Source organism: Periophthalmus magnuspinnatus, chromosome 24 (genome assembly GCF_009829125.3).
Source record: "Periophthalmus magnuspinnatus isolate fPerMag1 chromosome 24, fPerMag1.2.pri, whole genome shotgun sequence".
NCBI classification, from domain to species: domain Eukaryota; kingdom Metazoa; phylum Chordata; class Actinopteri; order Gobiiformes; family Gobiidae; genus Periophthalmus; species Periophthalmus magnuspinnatus.
Window position 1 is genome coordinate 383,116 of NC_047149.1, and position 18,851 is coordinate 401,966.

The 18,851-nt window shown below is 42.1% G+C and overlaps 1 protein-coding gene across 2 annotated transcripts in view; it reads left to right on the forward strand.

The window, feature by feature from the left end:
- The window catches only part of capn3b (calpain 3b), a 33,477-nt gene that overhangs the window by 8,771 nt on the left and 5,855 nt on the right, over positions 1–18,851 (forward strand). Inside the window, exons 6-18 of one of the 2 annotated variants that reach the window (XM_055232086.1) lie at positions 5,417–5,500; positions 5,576–5,667; positions 6,486–6,563; positions 6,773–6,933; positions 8,103–8,272; positions 9,549–9,560; positions 9,764–9,972; positions 10,177–10,213; positions 15,614–15,643; positions 15,745–15,834; positions 17,084–17,161; positions 17,236–17,293; positions 18,274–18,338. In XM_055232086.1, coding sequence (XP_055088061.1) covers positions 5,417–5,500; positions 5,576–5,667; positions 6,486–6,563; positions 6,773–6,933; positions 8,103–8,272; positions 9,549–9,560; positions 9,764–9,972; positions 10,177–10,213; positions 15,614–15,643; positions 15,745–15,834; positions 17,084–17,161; positions 17,236–17,293; positions 18,274–18,338 — 1,164 coding nt within the window. The remainder of the gene's footprint in view (positions 1–5,416; positions 5,501–5,575; positions 5,668–6,485; positions 6,564–6,772; positions 6,934–8,102; positions 8,273–9,548; positions 9,561–9,763; positions 9,973–10,176; positions 10,214–15,613; positions 15,644–15,744; positions 15,835–17,083; positions 17,162–17,235; positions 17,294–18,273; positions 18,339–18,851) is intronic. The other variant, XM_033990905.2, reaches the window with a different exon arrangement.

Genomic DNA, 18,851 nt, shown 5'->3' on the forward strand with positions numbered 1-18,851 from the left:
GCGTAACTAGTGAGACTAGCCCCCCAGCGCAACCCGTGCAGCCGGGATCAGACCAGGACAGGTTTGTGACGGTTAGAAGAAAGCGTAGGACAGGCCAGGGACACAGGGCTGAGAATAGGACTGTAGCAGACCAGGGACACAGGGTTGAGAGTAGAGAGCTCCCCGTCCAGAACAGGTTTGCTCCCCTGAACTGGACCCAGGACACTTTAGTCAAATGGAGCTCCATAGTCAGGGACGTGGAACTGCCTGCAGCTTCCACGCGGTATTACCCTGGAGCCAGACTGGGTGACATCGAGGGGAATCTTAGGCTTTTAAAGAAAAGTAAGAATAGGTACCGCCGGATCGTTATACACGCGGGGGTAACGATACTCGGCGCGGTCAGTCAGAGGTGGTTAAGTTACAGATAGCTGCAGTCTGTCAATTGGCTAAGTCAATGTCGGAGTCCGTGTACTTCTCTGGCCCCCTCCCAACCTACACCAATTGTGAAATGTACAGCAGCTTTTCAGCAGTCAACCAGTGGTTGACCAGTTGGTGCCCACAGAATGGTGTCGTCTTCATAGATACTTGGAGGGCATTTGAGGGGAAGCCTAGGCTTATACGTAGAGACGGCATCCATCCCACGCAGGCTGGCTCCGCCCTGTTAGCTCAGAATATGATTGCTAGTCTAGATTGACCAGGTAAGACTAGCACGCAGAATAGCTCAGGGAAGCACAGTGACAGTGACAGTGACATTAGGGAGCAGTTTAGACCAGTGAAGCACAACTCAGTCAGAGGGAACAGCTCCAAACAGACAGAGACTGTATGTGCCCCACGTACAAAAAGCACAAAAAAACACCTCTAAACTCTGACAAGGAAGCTGTCAGAACTTAATAAAAATAAATAAATGTGCCGCAAATAAACAAAATGATAAGTGTGTAAAATGTGGACTGCTAAACATCAGGTCTCTTTCCTCCAAATCTCTTTTAATAAATGAGCTAATTGGTGACCTTAATATTGATCTGTTAGCCCTAACTGAAACATGGCTTTGGGAAAATGACTGTTAGACTAAATGAATCTACACCATCAAGTCACATGAACTTTCAGAGTGCCCGGAGCACAGGTCGAGGTGGTGGTGTGGCCGTCATCTCTCATTCCAGTCTAATTCTCAGCCCCAAACCCAACTATACACACCTCTCCTTTGAAAGCCTCGCACTCTCCATTACGTGCCCCAATTGGAAAAACAAAAAAGCTGTTATATTTATAATAATTTATCGACCTCCTGGTCCATATGCCGACTTCCTGACAGAGTTTTCTGATTTCATTTCAAGTTTAGTCTTGAATTGGGAAAGGATTGTTATAGTTGGAGATTTCAACATTCATGTAGATAACGGCAGTGATTGCCTCAGTAATGCTTTTGGCGCGCTCCTGGATGGGATCGGTTTCACCCAGAGTGTGAATAAGCCGACTCACTGTCACAATCACACTCTAGATCTCGTTCTAACCTATGGTATTGAGATTAATGATCTAATTGTCCTTCCTCAAAACCCTATACTCTCTGACCATTTCTTAATTACCTTTCAATTTATACTAAAAGACTATCCAGTCCCACAGAAAAAAAACTATAATGAAAAGAACATTATCAGATAAATCGGTTACAGAGTTTAAAGAAATTATTGAGCCATTACTAAAAGATATGTCATGTGACAATGAGAATAATTTTAATCCAATTGTCACTGATCAATTGGTTGACAGAACAATGCTCACCTTAAAATCTGCTCTCGATGTTGTAGCTCCGCTAAAACAGAAAAGCATTAAACCAAGACCTCCAGCTCCATGGTACACGCTACAGCTCAGGACACTCAAACAACATGTAAGACGCACAGAGAAGCTTTGGCGCCGCTCGCGCTCTGAGCAGTCTCTGAAGGCATGGAAGCTCTGCCTGCTCACTTATAAGGCCGCTCTGTGGAAAGCCCGAACTAGATACTATTCAAATCTAATAGAAGTAAACAAAAATAACCCCAGATTTCTGTTCAGCACTGTAGCCAGACTGACAAACTCCCACACTGCTAATGAGTCTCTTATCCCCTCGAATATTAGTTGTGATGACTTTCTTCAATTCTTCGATTACAAAATTACAACCATTAGAGACAAAATCAACAAAGCTACACCAAAAATCAGCTCTGAGCTAATCCAGTCTGTAATGCCAATATCCCACATGGATCCTCTAATAATATTAGATAAATTTACTCCTGTTGATGAGGTGGAGATTACCTCAGCCATCATGTCGTCCAAACCATCAACCTGTATGCTCGACCCTATTCCAATCAGACTCCTCAAAGAAGCCCTCCCCCTAATAATAGATTCCATCCATAACATAATAAATATGTCGTTAGAAAATGGCTACGTTCCTCAGTCCTTTAAGTATGCTGTGATTAAACCCCTTTTGAAAAAACCTAACCTAAATCCTGATGAATTAGTCAACTATAGACCTATCTCCAATCTTCCCTTCCTCTCAAAAATTCTAGAACGAGTGGTGGTGAAACAGCTCTGCTGCCACCTGCAGGACAATAATATATTTGAAAAATTTCAATCTGGATTCAGAGCTCACCACAGCACAGAGACTGCACTGCTTAAAGTAACAAATGATTTACTACTAGCTGCTGATAACGGGCTGGCTTCAGTCCTGGTCCTACTGGACCTCAGTGCAGCGTTTGACACCATTGATCACAACATTCTACTGCAGAGGTTAGAATGTGACATTGGAATCAGAGGGACCGCCCTCAAATGGTTTAAATCCTATCTATCAGATAGGTACCAGTTTGTTAGTATAAACCAGAGCACCTCTCCCTGTTCTAAAGTAGCCTGTGGTGTTCCACAAGGATCTGTGCTTGGTCCAATCCTATTTACTCTGTATATGTTGCCATTGGGTAACATTATCAGAAAACATGGCATTAATTTTCACTGCTACGCTGATGACACTCAGCTGTACTTATCAATGAAACCAAATCAGACTGATCAAATAGATAAACTCAGTGCCTGTGTGAAGGACATCAAAACCTGGATGACCTTGAATTACCTGCTCTTAAATCCTGAAAAAACAGAGGTCATTGTCATTGGTCCCAAAGGTCAAAGAGATTCTCTGTCGGACCAGATAATCTCACTTGACAATGTGAGTATAGCTTCTAGCCCTACTGTAAAAAATCTTGGAGTCCTATTTGATCAAAATCTCTCATTCACAGCCCATATAAACCTAGCTTGTAAAACCGCATACTTTCACCTGCGAAATATAACTAAAATTAGAAATATTTTACCTAAAAACGATGCTGAAAAACTCATCCATGCATTTGTTACTTCCAGACTTGATTACTGTAATTCTCTGCTCGCCGCCTGCCCCAAAAGTACTATAAAGTACTATAAAGTACTATAAAGTACTATAAGGAGCCTCCAGTTGGTCCAAAATGCAGCGGCCAGAGTCCTAACAGGAACTAAAAGAAGAGACCACATCAGTCCTGTACTAAAATATCTGCACTGGCTTCCTGTCGAGCTTAGAATCAAATTCAAAGTCGTCCTCCTGACATACAAAGCCCTAAACGGTATGGCCCCATCCTATCTGCAAGATGCTATTGTCCCGTACCAGCCAAACAGAGCACTCCGCTCTCAGAATGCAGGACTATTAGTGGTTCCTAGAGTGTCTAAAAGTACAGTGGGAGGGAGAGCATTCAGTTACCAAGCTCCTGTGCTATGGAATCAACTCCCTGTTGATGTTTTCAGTGGCTGCTCCTAAACTCTGGAATGCACTTCCACTGAATGTTAGAATGGCCGATTCACTTCCTGTTTTTAAATCTCTTCTTAAAGCTCATTTTTTTTAGCTTGGCTTTTAACTCAGTGTAAAGACTTGACATTTATCATATTCTGTTTTTAATGTTATTCCATCTCATGTTTTGTGTTTTAACCTGTGTACAGCACTTTGGTCGACTGTGTTGTTTTTAAAGTGCTTTATAAATAAAGTTGGATTGGATTGGATTGGATGTTAAACAGGCCCCCACAGTCTCTGTATTTAAGACCAGGCTTAAAACCTTCCTCTTCAGTATAGACCAGGTTACATAGTGAGGGAGTTAGGGACATTAAAACCCGGGATAAGACAGGCTGCAGTAGGAGTAACTAGCTGGGGGAAGTATGGCAACCTGAGCACTATCCTCTGCTTTGTCCTATTTTCTCATCAGCAATGCTATTCACATGTTGTCCCCTGTCCCACTCCCCCTGTGGAGTGTAACTCTTTCAGATGCCCCGATGACAGCTGGACCCTCTCCTCCTCCCCGCCTGGCCCTCCTCCACCCGCCTCCCTCTCCTCCTCGCCTGGCTCTCATCCTCCTCGCCCGGCTCTCCTCCTCCTCACCTGGTCTTCCTCCTCCTCACCTGGCCCTCCTCCGCCCCCCTGCCTCCTCCTCGCCTGGCCAATTTTTCTTGTTTTGTCTGATTTTCCTGTTGTTTGATTTTCCTGTTTGTTTTTGTGTGTATATCACGGTGGCTGAGTGGCAACACTCATGCCTCACAGCAAGAAGGTTTGGTTTGATCCCCGGGTCGCCCAGGCCTTTCTGTGTGGAGTTTTGCATGTTTCTCCCCGTGTCTGGATGGGTTTCCCCCATCAACCAAAACATGAACGCCCTTCGAGACAACTGTTGTTGTGATTTTGGGTGTTACAAAAATAAAATGAATTGAATTGAATTGAATTATGGTACAGCTCTTACAGCACAGCTCTTACAGCACTGCTCTTATAGTGCAGCTCTTATAGTACAGCTCTTACAGCACAGCTCTTATAGTATAGCTCTTATAGTGCAGCTCTTATGGTACAGCTCTTACGACACAGCTCTGAAAGTATAGCTCTTTTAGTACAGCTCTTACAGTATAGATCCTACAGTGCAGGTATCATAAAACATACTGCAATCACATCAGAACCCTCAGTTATCAGTGCCTTAACAAGTTTTTCTCATTCTCAGTATATGGACAGGCCTCATGTGAAAGTTCAGAACCTCCAGAATTCACTCACTGAGCTGCAGATGCTGCACTAGCACTGATTCATGATTGGCTGCATGCGCTGGGGTTCAGGTAGAGACCATACAGATCAGAGAGAGACATTTTAGATTTAAACCAACTGGATTTCAGCTTTAAAACTGGCAACCCAATTAGACTCATGTGAGGCTCATTCTACTTTTTGATTGGATAATCATGTTGAGAACCAAAACACCAAATTATAACATAAACAACTTCTGCATTATGTCCAATGTTTTTGTAATTAAGAATAAAACAGTAAAATTGGAAGTGTTATCGGTAAAAGCTATATTTAATTTCAGCATATCCAGGGACAAAATCTAAATCTTATGTAAAGTTTATTTAATGTAATATCCCCACAAAGCCATAACATGTGGGTGTTTGTCAGGTGACCTCTGTGAGTGAGATGGAGAGCCGTATGGAGCAGGGCCTAGTACGGGGCCACGCCTACTCCGTCATCGCTCTGGAGCAGGTAGAGCGGATCCTGGGTAAATTCTGCTGCATGCTGGTGTGACAGTGGTACTGTTAGTGACACAGTGTCTTTTAGTGTGACGAGGTGGACAAGAACAGCAGAGTGCAGCTGATCCGCCTCCGCAACCCCTGGGGCTGGGTGCTCTGGAAGGGCCCCTGGTGTGCAAAGTAAGTCCTCCATACTCGTTGGAGGTTTGAATGTACTGATCGGTAAGATTGATGATGGACAAAAAATCCAAGTGAAAATCTACTATTATTGAATCATATAAATTTTGCCAGTGTTTAGATCCATCCTCTCACAAGACTAGTGGGAATGACAATAATTACACCTTAATTAGCCTTAATAAAGCATGAACAAAGGCTTAAATCATAATGAACAAATACTTTTAGATGTTATCCATGCATGTTTTAGTACTTTCCTGATCTCTCACTATTCAAACCCTCCTTTTGCTTAGCTGCAAGATTCTGTCCAAAGTTCCATCCACAAGAATATGTCACCCATGCTCTTGCACAACAGTTCTCCATAAATATACAAAAACATGACACAACAATACACTACAACAGGAGCGCCCAAACTTTTCTCATTAAGGGCCACATATAAAAACACAGACAAAGCTGAGGGTCGATTGAGGGCCATAGACTGGTCATCAATACAGTGAATATACCAGATGTGATGTGCAGTAGTGTTATTAGAAAAAATCTACACAAATTATAATGTGATAGCACTCTGAAAAGGTAGTGGAGAGCAAAGAGAGAGGAGACTAAGAGCATCAAAAATAAAACTGAAACTTATTAAATAAGTCGATATGTTGTTTTCTGCAAATATACAATTTTCAAAACAATAAAAGGTAACATGGTAGTCTGGTGATACCCCAGAGAAGTAAAATACCCCCTCTGTAACTATAAAAGAGATACAAAATAATACACTTTTTGACATTAAAATGTTAAGACCTGTCTTGTGATGATTTGTTATATATTTTTTGTAGTTCTAAGGAGTGGTCTACTATCTCCATTGCCGACAGAGAAAACCTGAAGAAGCAAACAGTGCAGGAGAGTGAGTTTTGGTGAGTTATTTTGACTTAGCGAATTTAGAAAGAGAAGTTTTTGTGCTAGCATTATGTTTGTCACATAAGGTTCTGTGTCCATCTAAAGTATTTACTGCCTACTTTGGCAGCACAATGACTGAGGTGGCCTTTCTGTGCAGAGTTTAATAATGAAAACCCACCCTGTTTCCCCCATCAAGTGTACCTGTTATGTTTTCTCCTGTTTTCAGGATGTCTTTTGCCAACTTTAAGCAGTACTTTACAAAGCTGGAGATCTGTAACCTGACCCCGGATGCACTGCAGGGAGAGGAGAGGAGCAGCTGGACGGTGTCAGTGAATGAGGGCCGCTGGGTCCGGGGCAGCTCGGCAGGCGGCTGCCGGAACTACCCTGGTAATGCCCCTGCTCTGAGGCCACACTAGAGTCCATAGAAAAGGTTTTCATGTTTGTCTAATTCTGACTTGGTTTAGTGGGATAGTACCTATGATAACTATTTATCATAGTTTTACATCAGTTAAGTGGCAGTTTGGCAGTCAAAAAGAAAGGAACCCCGAGTTCTAAAACAGGATCCTTCTACCTGTCATCAACACCAAAACTCAATTTAAGCACAAGAAACATATTTTTCAGGCAGTTTAAAGGGCCCATTTTACACTACTTTCTGATGTGTTCAGTTGTTGTTTCCTCATCACAAACAGACCTGGGGTTGTGTTTTGTTTCATTCACACATGTTTAACACACAAACCCTACAGATTTAGGCTGAGTTCTTCTGAACTGAAAACACTCTGTTCCACCTTGTGATGTCATATAGTAATACAGGAAGTTCTTCACTGTGTTTTTAAACCTCATACACATTTTCTAGAATCATTGCACTTTTTATATGTATTTTGTTGTTTTTAAGGACTACAGATACAGAAGATACAGATACAGAAATTAGCATTTTGCTAAATCTGGTGCAGCCATCTTTTTAATGTATCTGCACACTGTCCTTCAAATAAATAAATAAATAAAAATAAAAAATAATAAATTTGGATAATTTCAGGCCTGGAATTGCCATTCTCTGCTGACCTAAAGGTAAAAGAAGCTGTTGACATGAAAACTACAGTTTCATGACATCACAAGGTGGAACAGAGCATTTTGAGGTTTGAGGTTGCCTAATAATCCTGGATTACTCATGTCACATGTGTGAATGAAACAAAGCACAACTACAGGTATGTTTTTGAGGAGGCAATAACGTTCTAACATGGTTTAAAGCTTGCAATTTGCATAATTTGATAATAAGCACATTGAGCAGTAAAATAGAATAATAATAGAAAGCTCAACAGGTGGAGTCATCAGATCCAGTGTTAGGGCAGTTCAAACGCAGTAACAGCCCTCTGGACAAAATTGCCCCTCCCCAGTGTCCTGCAGCATCACAGTAGCTTCCAGGAGGAGCCATGTGAACTCTGGTAACTCTCAGCCTCACTCTGCTCTCTCTGTGCAGTCCCTCACAGACTCGTTCAGGGGAGCCAGGTGAACTCTGGTAACTCTCAGCCTCACTCTGCTCTCTGTGCTGTCCCATGCAGACTCGTTCTGGACCAACCCTCAGTATCGGCTGCTGTTGTTGGAGGAGGACGATGACAGCAAGGAAGGGGAAAGTCTGTGCTCTGTGGTGGTTACTTTGATGCAGAAGGGACGGAGAATGCAGAGGAACCAAGGGCCCAGGTTCCTCACCATCGGCTTCTGCATCTACGAGGTTCAAAACTCTTTTACACAGATGTTTGCAAGAATGGTAGAATTGCAGATGCAAATGCAGATTATAGTGCATTAACGCACAAATTTAATGCAGACCTATTCTGCAAAATAGATTTTTCAGAGCTTTTAACCATGTTATAGTTGTTTCCCTGCACCATTTACTCACCGAAGTTGTATTTGGAGTGATTTGTGCATGCTTGATCTTTAATTGTTTATTTTCAAGAAGCCATTTTGCCGATCAACTCCCGTTTTCACCGCCACCAGTATATACAGCCACTGCTCTGTACTAACTTTATTCTCCAGTTGTATTTTCTTAGTCAATGATACATGTAGGATTCAACAGCATCGTGTAGTCATTTTGATACAAATGAAAAGAAATCTGCATCTCACTAGTGTGACTTGCAGCTGTCCGTTTGAGGTGTTGACAACTTCATGGCTCTTAGTTGTGATGATGTTTAAGGTGATGTCAGTTCCCATTGGGCACCGCAGGTTCTAATGCAGAAGTCAGTGGACTTGTTTCTTTTATTAAGTTGTTTTAGATCATTGAGATTTGAAATGTCCAGATTGTAACATAATAATCCACGGGTATCATAGATTATAACTATACAAGAGACGCAAGCATAGTAAGTCTTAAAGGGGCAGTATGCAATTTTTCTAACGTCTAGGGTCCGCCCCTAAGGTTTGCCATCTGCTTGTTTCCATGGAAATATAATAGCTTTGCACAGAATATTCCACAGCATTGCATAGAATCCCCAAAACAGTACCTTGCAAAACATTTATTCTTACTGTGAGAATAAGTAAGTAAGATCTGACTCTCAACCTGGCTTGGTGACATGTTTGCCTCCATGAAGATGACGATTCTAATTTTAATGCCATATTGTGGAACATTTCAAGCAAAGCAATAACATCTCCATGGAGACGAGCATCTAGTGGTCAAATTACTTTCTTTTCTATTCCCATGTGGTTTTATAGCTGTGTAAAACCACAGTGGTCCAGGTAGTTTCCATGTGTGTATACTAGTCTATGTGTCTTATACTTGTGAAAGATACAGCTCAACACCATTCTAAAGATTCAGGAAAGGTTTGTTTCTGTCCCCATCAACGTGACTTTTTTGAATTGATTCTTCCTTAAATGAGTACCTAGTTGATCAGTAGCTGATTTTCAACTTTTTAAAACCCTTTTGCTCTTCTGGACATCAGATTTAGAAAGTGAAAATGACTTACATAAACAGTTGTATATTATTTATGTGGTATTAATTTGTGGTTTTGTCTTCACAGGTTCCAAAGGAGGTATGAGCATTACAGAAATTCTGAACGGATAAGTGCGCTGCATACAATTGGGGTGTGATTGCACAGTTTGCACAAAAGTAAAGTGATTGATGAAGATGATAGCATATTCCTTCCAAAGATATGTTTCTCATCCAGAACATAACAAATGCTTATGTGAATGACTTGAGGGTTCCTTTTGCTCAATCTCTGTGTTTTGTGTGCAGATGCGAGGGAAGCACCAGCACCTGCAGAAGGATTTCTTCCTGTACACGGCATCCAAAGCCAAGTGTAAGAGCTACATAAACCTGAGGGAGGTGACGGAGCGCTTCAGACTGCCCCCGGGCGAGTATGTGCTCATCCCTACCACCTTTGAGCCACACCAGGAAGGAGAGTTCATCCTACGCGTGTTCTCTGAGAAGGATAGCTTGTCAGAGTAAGGCTCGGGTTGGGGGGATCCTGGGCTGGGGCCTCAGGGGCTGGGGGACTTAGGGGCTGGGGGGCTCCTGGGCTGGGGGCTCTTGGGCTGGGGACTCTTGGGCTGAGAGGCTCTTGGGCATGGTGGTTTGGATGCTGGGGGAGTCCATCACTGGGGCTGAGTGAGAGTGTAATGAGACTGAGATTCTCCTGTCCTCCACAGAGAAGCAGACGACACCATCGGAGCAGAGAACATGCAGGTCTGAACACAAGTATAAGTCCTTCCTATTTGTTTACCATCCCATTTTCTCATGTAGTCTCATATTCTGTACTAAGACATGCACATTCCTTGCACCAGTAGATTCAAAGTGTCCAAGCTCTCATATTTTTATTTTGTTGACCTTTCATCAAAACATTTCCTAATATTTGACTTAAAGAACATATAGGGAGTATTCCATCAGTGACTTAACAACTCCAAGCTTACCCTGAAATCCTGAGCTGAAACTGGCTCCATCTCCAGGATAAATCTCAAATCGTTCCATGAAAGAAATAAGGATAGGTCTGCCCAGTGCTATCTCACCACCGGAGGTTTAAGCTGCACTTTGATCTGCCCTTCCCACAGTCACAGGAGCATGCACAAAGGAGCATCACGAAAAATGGGCTTAAATAAGCATCAGTCGTGATTCTTTTTTATGATCTGACAAAACGAGAGAGGAGCCTCAGCATGCATGGGCAATAGTTTGATTTGGGACACAGAACTTTTGTGATCATTCTGATCCGAGAAGCGAGGGCAAAAATGTGACTCCCCCCTCCTCTCCCATTCGCTACCTCCTCCTCTCCTTTGCATAGTGCATAGTCTAGTTAATGCGGAGAATGAAGTTTTCTGATCTTCCCAGTGCGCGATGGCTTTAACTTTTCTAACACATTTGAGCAAGATCATTTTAATAAGAAAATGTGACATTCAAAAGTCTCAGACAGACGTTATTTAATACAGGTGTGTAACTGCACATGCTCAAACTTTTGATAAAACTGTACGTTCTTGGAGACAAAGCTAAAATAATTTTGACAGTTAGTCAGGTCCTAACCAGCTTTATACCTGCATGCTTGTTACTCTGGCAACTCTGGCAACTCTGGCTAGACATTCTGATGGAATGGAACTGAGCTTGTTTCATGGAATACCCCCATATTTGTATTGGATGTGTATACATATTTATTCACGCTTGTTGATGAATCCTTGTTTAGTAAGTCTGCTCCTTCTAAGCCCCATAAAAACACACAGTATTAAATTTAAGTTTTGTGGCATAACAGGTACAAGTCCTTAAAGTGTAAGCATTTCTGTGGTTGAAACGTGTTCATTGTTACTGCATGTTTCTGTTAGCATGAAAGAAAAAATAGCTAACCCTACCTGGGTCTCGTCTGTGTAATCCCTCAGTCATCCAGGTCTGATCCATAGTAAAAGCCAAAGTTAAATCCGTCAACTGAACAAAAAGTTGTAGGAGTGAAGACGTTTGGCTGCTCGTCCAAGCTGCTTCTTCAGTTCTTCAGATTACTGGTGGACTATATCTATCTGAAGGCAGGAGCTGTCGTAATGATGGGCAAGGGGGACCAAAAACACAGAACTCAGGGAATAGTTTAACAGTGATTATTTACAACAGAAGTGCAAAACAACGGTAGATCAAACGTTGAATCGGGGAGAGTGCCGTGGTCCAAGGTGAGAGTGTGAGGAGCAGGGTCTGAGACAGGGCAGACAGTACCGGTGAGGAAGAGCAGAGCGGTCCAGGGAGCAGGATCTGGTGAGAGTGGAGCAGTTCCAGGGAGCAGGATCTGGTGAGGAGGAAGAATATCCAGTAAGTAAAATCCATAGAGCGCAAAAACAAGAACGGAGCCAAGCAAGGAGTACCACAAAGATACGTGGACGATCTGGTGATTAGCACCAGGTTGGCACGGGAGGAGCCAAAAATCTCCGCCCAGCTTCAGGCTCGGACACAGGAGGGAGTGTGGAGGGATCATGACAAGAGCTAACTACACTGAAACTGGAAACAGCTTTTGTTTACAGTTTCTGTATGTAGGCTAGGTCTGTTGAGCTACACTCTACTGAGCACTGTGCCTGAGACATTTCTTAACATATTCACACAACTCTTAATGGGTGTTTTCACACCTATTGGCATCCTGTTATTTTCTTTGAGGATGAAGATGGAGTTGTAGATGGGTGAAATATGATGTCTACGACCTCCATTCCTGTTTAAGGAAGGATTGTCTTTTCTACCAAAAATTGCTTCTTTAACTCCCTTCTCAAACCATTTTTTTTCTCTGGCTAAGATCTGGGGCTTGGTAATTGAAAAGTAATTCCCCTAAGGGAATAACTATTCAATTACCAAACCCCAGAGCCCTAAGCCCAGTTGCCAGTATTGGAGTGCACCTGTGCTCTTATCAAGGTGACAAATGACATCCGCCTGAACACTGATCAGAATCAGAAGACTTTTATTGCCATAGTCTGTGAACACAGTTCACAAACTAGGAACTTGATACGGTGAAAAAGTGCAACATAAACACACTGAATAAATACAAATACAAATACAAATAAGGGCATGCACAAAGTTAAAAAGATATGCTTAAAAAAATCAAATGAAATACTTAAAGGGAGAAAATATGTACAACAGCAGCATCAGAACAACAGTGCAAAGTGGCTTATTAAAGTGACCGGTGTTATAAAGTGTCCAGTTTAGTGCAGATATTATAGAGTGTTCATGAGACAAACTGCAGAGGGGAAGAAACTGTTCTTATGGCGAGAGGTTCTGGTCCCAATGGACCGTAGCCTCCTGCCAGAGGGAAGTGGCTCAAATAGTCCATGTCCAGGGTGAGAGGTGTCAGCTGCTATACGGCCTGCTCGCCCCCGAGTCCTGGAGACATACAGGTCCTGTATAGATGGAAGGCTGCAGCCAATCACCTTCTCAGCAGAGTGCACAATGCGCTGCAGTCTGTCTGTCCCTGGCAGTGGCCCCAGTGAACCACACAGTGATGGAGGAGGTGAGGATGGACTCAATGATGGCCGTGTAAAACTTCACCATCATCTGGACCGGCAGCTTGCGTTTCCTCAGCTGCCGTAGGTGGAACATCCTCTGCTGGGCTTTCTTGATGAGGGAGCTGATGGTCAGCTCCCACTTGAGATCCTGGGTGATGCAGGTGCCCAGGAAGCGGAAAGAGTCCACAGTGGTGATGGGGGAGTTCGTCAGGGTGAGGGGAGGCAGGGGGGCTGTGACTTTCCTGAAGTCCACAATCATCTCCACTGTCTTCTGGGCGTTGAGCTCCAGGTTGTTGCTGCTGCAACAGGACACCAGCCGGTCCACCTCCCTCCTGTAGGCAGACTCATCGCCATCCGAGATGAGTCCAATGAGGGTGATGTCATCCGCAAACTTAACCAGTTTGACGGAGTCGTGGCTGGAGGTGCAGCAGTTGGTGTACAGGGAGAAGAGCAGGGGAGAAAGTACACAGCTCTGTGGAGATCCTGTGCTGATAGTCCGAGTGTCCAAGACATTGATCATGATGCAGGCAAAGTCTCAGTCTTGATCCTGTTAGATCTGATTGCTGCCTTTGACACTGTGGATCATGGGATCCTCTTACAGAGCCTAGGGGACTGGGTGGGCATCTCTGGTACTGCACTAAACTGGTTCAAGACCTATTTAGAAAACAGGGAGTACTTTGTTGAAATTGGAAAATGTATATCAGATAAAATGTCCCTGACCTGTGGGGTGCCCCAGGGTTCAATCCTGGGACCCCTGCTGTTCAACCTCTACATGCTGCCGTTAGGCCAGTTAATATGCAGCAATAATGTGTCTTACCACAACTATGTAGATGACACTCAGATCTATGTCTCACTGGCAGCAGGTGAATATGGACCAGTGGATTCACTCTGCCACTGCATCCAACAGATCAGTGTGTGGATGCAAAACAACTTTCTTCTGCTAAACTCAGACAAGACTGAAGTCATCATCTTTGGCCCACAGAAACATAGAGAAAGTGTCAGCAGTCACCTCCAGTCTCTCTCTCTAAAACCTTCAAATCAGGCTAAAAATCTAGGGGTAACAATGGACTCAGACTTGAACTTTAACAGCCACATCAAATCAATAACAACTGCAGCTTTTTACCACCTAAAGAACATTGCAAAAATCAAAGGTATACTGTCAAAGCCAGACTTAGAGAGACTTATCCATGCATTTGTCTCCAGTAGGTTAGACTACTGTAATGGCCTGCTCACTGGCCTCTCCAAACAAGCCTTAACACAGCTGCAGTACATCCAGAACACTGCTGCTCGGGTCCTGACTAGAACCAGGAAGTATGAGCACATAAGTCCTGTGCTCAGGTCTCTGCACTGGCTTCCTGTAGCTCAAAGAATAGACTTTAAAGCAGCTCTGCTTGTGTATAAGTCTCTCCATGGCCTAGGTCCAAAGTACATCTCCGACATGTTAGTGCCATATGAACCATCTTGCACTCTGAGGACTTCAGGAACCGGCCTCCTGCTGGTGCCCAGAGTCAGGACTAAACATGGGGTCTTATGCAGCTAAAACCTGGAACAGTCTTCCTGAAGATGTGAGACAGGCCTCTACTTTGACAATGTTTAAATCCAGGCTCAAAACAGTTCTGTTTAGCTGTGCATACGACTGAAAGGTTTTTATTCTGCACTCTTCTCCTTTAATGGTAATTTTATGATGACAAAAGAAACATGGACTGACGGACTTTTATTAGACATAGTAAAGTGACAGGAAAGTATTTGAGAAGTGACAGGAAAGTTTTGTATAGTAATGGGAAAGTTCTTAAACTGAGCAAGACAGTGTTTAAAGAGTGTGAGAGAGAGTTTTTAAAGGGTGCAAACGAGTGGGTGAGAGAGTTGCAGATTGGGTGATTTATGTTTTGATTTGTGTGATTTTAATGTCTTTCTTATTCTGTAAAGCACTTTGAATTACCTTATGTACAAATTGTGCTATACAAATAAACTTGCCTTGCCTTGCCTAGAAATAAGGTGACCATTGTCAGAGGATAGCTATAATGATATGAGATGCCAAAGCAAAGGTACTCAAGAGCCTGTTTCAAGGCAAATAGCGACACAATTAATGCTGAATATTTGTTCTATAAGATTTCCTCTCTTAACACATTTTAATTAGGAACTTTCATGTCATGTTCAGAACACTTACATGCCCCTTGTCAGATTAACACATTTTCACGTTATGTAATAATCATAGTTGATGATTAATAGTCACTGGCTTTGTGTTTTAACTTTTAAATTAAGTTTTATGGAATAACCAAAGTCAGTCATTACTCTTATTGCCTTCCCACTTTGATGCCTTGTTTTTAGCTTAAAGAGGGGTAAATATAGTGTTTTCAGAATAAAAGGTAACGTGGTGATCTAAATATGTTAGGTGTTAGCACTTAATACCCCATAGAAGTAAAATACTCTCTCTTTAAGGAATCTATATTCACAAGAAATATAGGTTTATGTATGCAAAATAGTTTAAATAGCTTGAAATGTATTATATACAACATTAAAAGACCACGTTGTGTGAGTGTTCCATTCTTGTCTATCTCCCTTTGACTCTGACTTTTTCCACTCAAATGTAACTAACCATGTGTCCCTTCCTTCACCTGTCGCACCTGTCACTGACCAGCAACGAAACGGCCAGAAAAAGAAGGAGAAGGTAGAGTGTGCATGTGGCTGGACTGTCTTACAATAGTGCTATGAACTGTGCTGTCACACACTATGCTCCCATAACATGAGGTGTGCTCTCTGCTCCACCAGCCCATCTTGTTTGTGTCAGACCGAGCCCATGCCAACAAAGAAATTGAGCACGAAGGCATCCGAGGGGAGGGTAAAAAGAAGAAACCCAAGGTACTACAGGTTTAGGCTAAATGTTGGTTGTAACTAGATGCACAAAACAATAGTGTTGTCACGATAGATACCACAATGATAATAAAAAAGGTAGGTTCCATAGTGGTCCACGGGCATATACCTGTCTATGTGGTCTTATACTTGTTCGGATACAACTCAAGATCTTTCTAAAGCTATTCAGGAAAGCTTCATTTCTGTCCTGTGAATGGGACTTTTTAGTATCGATACTTGCTCAAATGACTATCTAGTTTTTATACTAGTATATACTGATATATACCATACTGATACTTTTGATGATACAGTTGAAGTCTCAATTACCAATGAGTGAAAATTCTTCTTCATATTTTTGAAGAGTTCCAATTAAGGGTGGGCAAAAAATATAAAAAGGAATATTGTGGGGTCATGTGGAGGTTATCAAGGGGTCAGGGGGATCCAGACAGTGTGCATGTCAGCAAATAGTGTGACCTTTGACCTGTAGTTTTCCCAAGTGTAAGCAATTTGACTCAGCTGTCGTCTCCAACACAGAGTTATGGTCTGTATGCTAAATGTGTACTGCAGTTAAAGTTTAGTTTTGGGGTAATTAGGCCTGTCGAATAACAAGCATAATGTATTGCTACGGAGATGTAATGTGATAAATGATAATACTGAAACTACTTTATGCCACTGATACAATAACAGTAAAGCAAGATAATCCCAGTAAACCATTTTTAAATAGGCAGTATCATCAAGTGTCATGAGAGTGACTAACTTAAATGTTGATTTTAACTGTCTGTAAATTGTATATTATATTGTATTGTAAGGTGACCTTGAGTGCCCAGAAAGGCGCCCTATAAATAAAATGTATTATTATTATTATTAACTGAAAAACTGTTGACTAATGCTAGCTAGCTTGTGGTTGTTGTTTTATGTGTGAGACTTGTTCAACAGCACAAATCAGCTCACCTGTTGTAATTCCAGTTTAGGTGGTTCTTTCTGTTCAGATTGTGTTTAAAGTGTAATAGAGCTTCAGACAGTTGCAGTGTCTACAGTTAGCATCACACCACCAGAGAATGTTGATGACATCAGCTGCAAAGTGTCACTGACAATGGGAGAACAGGTGAGCTGGCCTTGTACTTATGGCCTCTCTGTGGAGCTCAAGGCATGGGTGCAGCCCAAAGAAGGGTTAGGGGCAATTATTTGGACATACTACTGCTACTACTACCAACTCCACCTAGCTATTATTACGCTTATATATTTACCTTTTGTACAGCGTAAACTTCTGGAACCTGAGGAGGAGACGGAGGAAGAGAAGCATTTCCGGGCCATTTACCAGCAGATATCTGGAGACGTGAGTCTGCACCATCGTCATGACAACAGTATTTAAACAACAGTATGATTAACATCTAATCCATGCTCCACCAGGACATGCAGGTGTGTGCCAACGAGCTCAAGACCATCATGAAGAACGTGCTTTCCAAACGTGAGTCCCACCAGTAGAGGGTGCAGCTACACTGATGAGTAATACACAGGGCATACATGGGTTGATGGAAAAGGAGGCTGGTTGAAAATTGCCTGGCAGCCAGACTAGAGCTATCTGTTTTATATGCTGAGATGTCAGTCTCAGCATTTAGTTCTTAAAGAGGTGATATAATGCAAAAAAAAGAAAAAAGCCTTCTACCATGTTATACCATTATTTCCATATCCAAAACATGCTTAAAGAGGTTTAGGTTTTATGGATGTCATCCATGCATATTTGAGTGTTTTAGCAATCTCTCCCGGGTCCTATTCGAACCCTCCTTAAGGTTAGCTGTAAGATTCTGCCCAATGCTCCGCCCACAAGCCTACATCACCCATCTTCACATATAACAATTTTCCATAAATAAACAAAAACATGATACAAAACTATACACAGCAATTTGACAAACTGCCTGGCTGGTCAGGAAGTAAAGGAGTAAACCAACATTTATTTTGTTTGAGATGGACCATATGTGTCTCTTGATTGGCTAATTTGACTGTGAATCACACCCTTTAGACTAGACTCCAACCTTTTCCCTCCAATAAGCTACCTTTATAAAATAAAAATGCCAAAGAGCTACTACTTTTAGCTTAGCTACTTTTAGCTACTACTTTTTAACTTTTAGGTCAAATTGTTAAACTGTATATGTATGATTCATGGAAAGCCTTAGATGGAGTACAGTTAGATGCCTATAAAACATAATTCATTATCCATATAGTGCAGAGTTAAGCATCAAAAGTACATTTAATTTATCAAATTTGAGTTGTTCAGCGCAATACGTATAATTCAGAAATCCCTTGGTGAGCTACTTGGAAGGGGGTGGAGAGCTACTGATAGCTCTCAAACTAGAGGTTGGAGACCCATTTAGATTGTGAGACCTGGTCCAGACCTGTGGCCCCGTGCCTGGCTCGGCTGTTGACCTGTTTTCTGTTGTATATCCACAGACAATGAGATCCATTCAGATGGCTTTAGTCTGGAGACGTGTCGCAGCATGATTGCTCTCATGGACGTATCCTTCCACAGGCTCTAGCTGCTGCACTCACTGTTGCATGTCTGTAGAATCTAATACACTGTGCTTAGAGGAGGAGATGTGAGTGTGATTGGTCTTACAGTGGATTTTTTTTTTTACACTGGTTAATTTTCATGGACGTGTTATTGCTTTGCCTGGAATGTTCTAGAGTGTGGCATTACACATAACTAATAAAAATACATTGTATTTATATAGCCCTTTTCAAGACACTCAAAGACGCTTCACAATACATACAAGAGTAAAATATCACAAAATTTACAACATAAAATCAAACATTAAAAGCAATAATATAACTATATACTACATCTTCATGGAGATATTATTGCTTTGCCTGTGGAATATTGCAAAGTAAATTAAACTGATCTCTGTATAGAAAAGCAGATGATACCACCAATTTACAGGTCAGATTTGTCGAGAGCGGACCCTGTTCGCAATAATGTATGGTTATTAAGATATTTTTAAGTAGTAAAACACCCCAATAGAATGCATTCA